General features: G+C 47.4%; 1 protein-coding gene across 1 annotated transcript; it reads left to right on the forward strand.

The window, feature by feature from the left end:
- Positions 1-1,390: 1,390 nt before the first annotated feature.
- On the forward strand, positions 1,391-2,016 carry CkaCkLH20_02033 (uncharacterized protein; the record flags this gene model as incomplete). Its single annotated transcript, XM_038884752.1, has 2 exons — positions 1,391-1,776; positions 1,845-2,016. 2 exons carry the CDS (start codon positions 1,391-1,393, stop codon positions 2,014-2,016), a joined length of 558 nt encoding a protein of 185 aa, XP_038749540.1.
- Between the last annotated feature and the right edge of the window lie 1,454 nt (positions 2,017-3,470).

Genomic DNA, 3,470 nt, shown 5'->3' on the forward strand with positions numbered 1-3,470 from the left:
TTCGAAAATCTGGCGAAGGGTGGCTTGTGGAGCAGAGTCATCCGTTTCTGGATCCGATGAGTCGAAGGCGGGCGGTAGACGGTAGATGTCTAGCCTACTGCATCGCTCACACAAGTCCATGTTCATACCTGCGATTTGCAAGTAGAACCCGGATCAAGGAAGTGCAAGATACAAGTCGTAGACGCTGATGATGGGGGATGGTGAGGTTGAAAAACAGGTAATGATTACAGCCCAACGATATTGCCTAAAAGTATTACAACATACTGTTTGAATATTACGTAACCACTCTGCCCACAACTCTCTCATGAATGCCGACTATGGCTGGCGTAGGCCAAGTGCTGTAATTATGCCTCATCCTTGGAGATTCGGCTCTGCAACACAATTTTGCGTATTGACTCCATGATTCAATTCTTTATAAGGCTCAGAACGCGCTGACATTTAGTGAGCACAACTCCAAGGACGGCTATAGGTACAATATCCATCATTCAACACAATGAGAGTTCATAAGCCGAAAGATACAAAAGGTGAGGTCATCGCGAGTTACGAAGAAACAAAAAGGAAATAAACCCGTATCATACAATATCTTGAGGAATAACTTCCCACATGACGCGATAGAAGTGCAATACCCAGCATTAAGCAGAAAGATATATATAAGCCCTTCCAGGGGCCGAGAAAGCAACTATACATGTAATACTTGCCAGTTCAAACGATTTCATTACATACTAGACAAGGCAGCACCTCTTTGCCAAGGACGCAAAATATCCGGCTGAACGGATCACTTTAGTGATATACTCACTATGACTGAAAAGAGATTCAGCTAAAGAGGTTTTGCAGCCGCTATGTTATAGAACCAGACGCCACCAAGGTGAACTACAATGTTTACAAGGATTAAGATATGAAGTTCAAAGTTCGCACCTGGCTTGTCTCAATTACCTCGTTGACAGCCAAGGTGCGCAGAACTCTATTCCGGCCATCTATATCATAAGGGGTACAGAAAACAGCAGAATTTTCACACTCCAGAACATCCCATCCAACAATCACGTCGCCGAATCTCAGCCTCCAAGCCATGGAGGCAGCACCCGAGAAATCAGCAACATGTGCCTGTCCCGAAAGCGAAAAGGAGTCGAAACCTCCCCAACAAACGGAAGACTTGAGCCATCGGGATCTCGAACTCAAAGATGGACTGCGACCAAGCAAAATGACGGTGTCGAAGATACCCAAGAACCTCTACCCATCATGTCTCAGGGGACTTGAGATAGCGAATAGCGAGATCGTGAATTTTGCTGCGCCGATGAGAGGCCTTGATCTGCGGGAACCTGAAATAATATCCCCTTTCTTGCACACTCCGACCGAACATCGTTATTGTCTGCTACACAGGCCAGAGGCCAAGATGTTCGCCACCAAGGATTTAGACAAAGACGAAACGATTTACGAGACGAACAATCAGGTCTGGCCGAAGACTTACAGATTGAGGTTGGTCAGCCGACACTGGATTCCGGGCTGGCCGTACACCGCAGCCGTCGTGATTCATCTTCAGGGCCTTCCGCAACAGGTTCAGGACGGAGCCGGAATCGATTGGGATGACCTCCAACAGCACTTCGAATTCACGCGCAGCTGGTGTACCGACCAGGAATCTTGGAAATCCACGACGGAGTGGAAAAGGTTTCGACTAGGGGTTCCCAAGTGGGAATTGAGGGTACACTTGCAACACTATTCGCTGAAGCAGGTTCATCACCCGGATTGCCGAGGACTTATTGACCTGAAGAAGATGAACTTGTAAGACTTTTCCAATTGTGAATGTCATAGTATCTTGGACTTAACTAACATGCTTTGATTGCTCTTAGTCTCAGCATATATGAACGCATCGGTCTCGATCACCACAAGGAGGTTGTGAGGTTCGATCAGAACGTGATGTATGGCAACGATCTATCAGGCCAAGAGGTGCAGGCATGGAACACCGAAGATATGCCAGAGGAACTTCAGGCTTTCTTGAAGTCGTTGTATCCAACTCCTTAGTAGGGCGACTTAGGAGATAGACATCAGAGTACCCACAAGCATGCTTGCTACGTTGGAAGGTGGACCGTATGTAACTTTCCCAATTTTCTTCTTGAGAGAAGCATCCTATAGGAATTTGATATTGCCTCTTCATGTCTTTAGAGTGTTATTTGAATAGTCATTGCAGCCCTATCAAATTCCCCATCCCGCCAGTAACTGACTCTCAAATTGCCATCGCCATATTGCCCAGGTTCAATGTTGCGTCGTTTGACTGATCTCTCGGCCTGCAGTTTTGCGTGTTGTATGTAACCAGATCCAATCTGCCTCAGTGCTTGAACAGCGGCTGACGAGATCTATAGAAGACAAAGTAAAGGCCTCCATACTAGTAAGCTTGATTCCTCTCATCCCCGACGCTCCCATTTAATTTAGCACTCGCAAGCTAATTCTTGACCTCAATGAATAGCCACAAATTTCATCGGCTAAAATGACTAAATACGAACTCCATGCATAGGCCTAGTGCATGCGTTCGCTTGAGCATATCAAAATGGCCTAGTGGTAGTTCCACAGTCTCACAGCCTTGTAATAATATTAACGCAGATCGACGGAATCAGCTTTTACTTGCATGCCAAGTCACCATGCAATGCACGTCGAAGTAGCCATGAGTCTCACATCTCCGCCTCACCGCATGTTGGGCAGCAATGCAGATCTAATCTTGCTCATATAACCGACTCAAGCCCCGATCCGAAGTTGCTTCCAGGCAGGTTCTGGCACTCCCACACATCGCCGCTCACACGCATATCTTTTTCCTTACACATCTTGTTCTCATCCGCTTGTACCATGAAAGTCGACGGTTCGACTTGTCCTGAGGACAGCAACTCAACGGATTGCCTACTTCGGACGCTACTTCAGCTTCTGAACGACAACAGAAAGGCTGAGGACGCCAAAACCGACTGGGACCCTATCACTTTTGCCTTTACTGCAGTTATTGGTGTTATTGCTATTATCTTTGCCTTTATCCCCATTATTCAAACTCTTCTTGCGGCTGGGAAAGGAAGACGAAAGACTAGCAGCCGAGCCATCGGAAAATGGTCACAGAAGAGGGAATGGCATTGGAACGGCGACGAGTGGACAGTCGAATTCACCGCATGGACTCCTGTCATCACGGAAAATTCGCTCCGCAGGGCAGCCCAACGAAAACCAAACGACCTAGAGAAAACAGGCCAACCTGCATCTCGACATGCATCCGCAGCTACATGGCTTGGATTCTTTCAAAGGGTCGGTCTTGATAACATTCCGATGCCTAAAAACCATGAGGGCTTGCGGTCCGTTGTTCCCGACTATCTTCCGGATGATCTCGTTGCTGCTCCGGCGTACGCACAAGTTGGGGTGATTATTTCGGCTGCTGCCACAACAGGAGTGCGAACGCTGTCAATCGACAGGCAAACGAATTACCCCCTCATCATGGGCTTTGATTA

Source organism: Colletotrichum karsti (assembly GCF_011947395.1).
Source record: "Colletotrichum karsti strain CkLH20 chromosome Unknown Scaffold5, whole genome shotgun sequence".
Classification (NCBI taxonomy): domain Eukaryota; kingdom Fungi; phylum Ascomycota; class Sordariomycetes; order Glomerellales; family Glomerellaceae; genus Colletotrichum; species Colletotrichum karsti.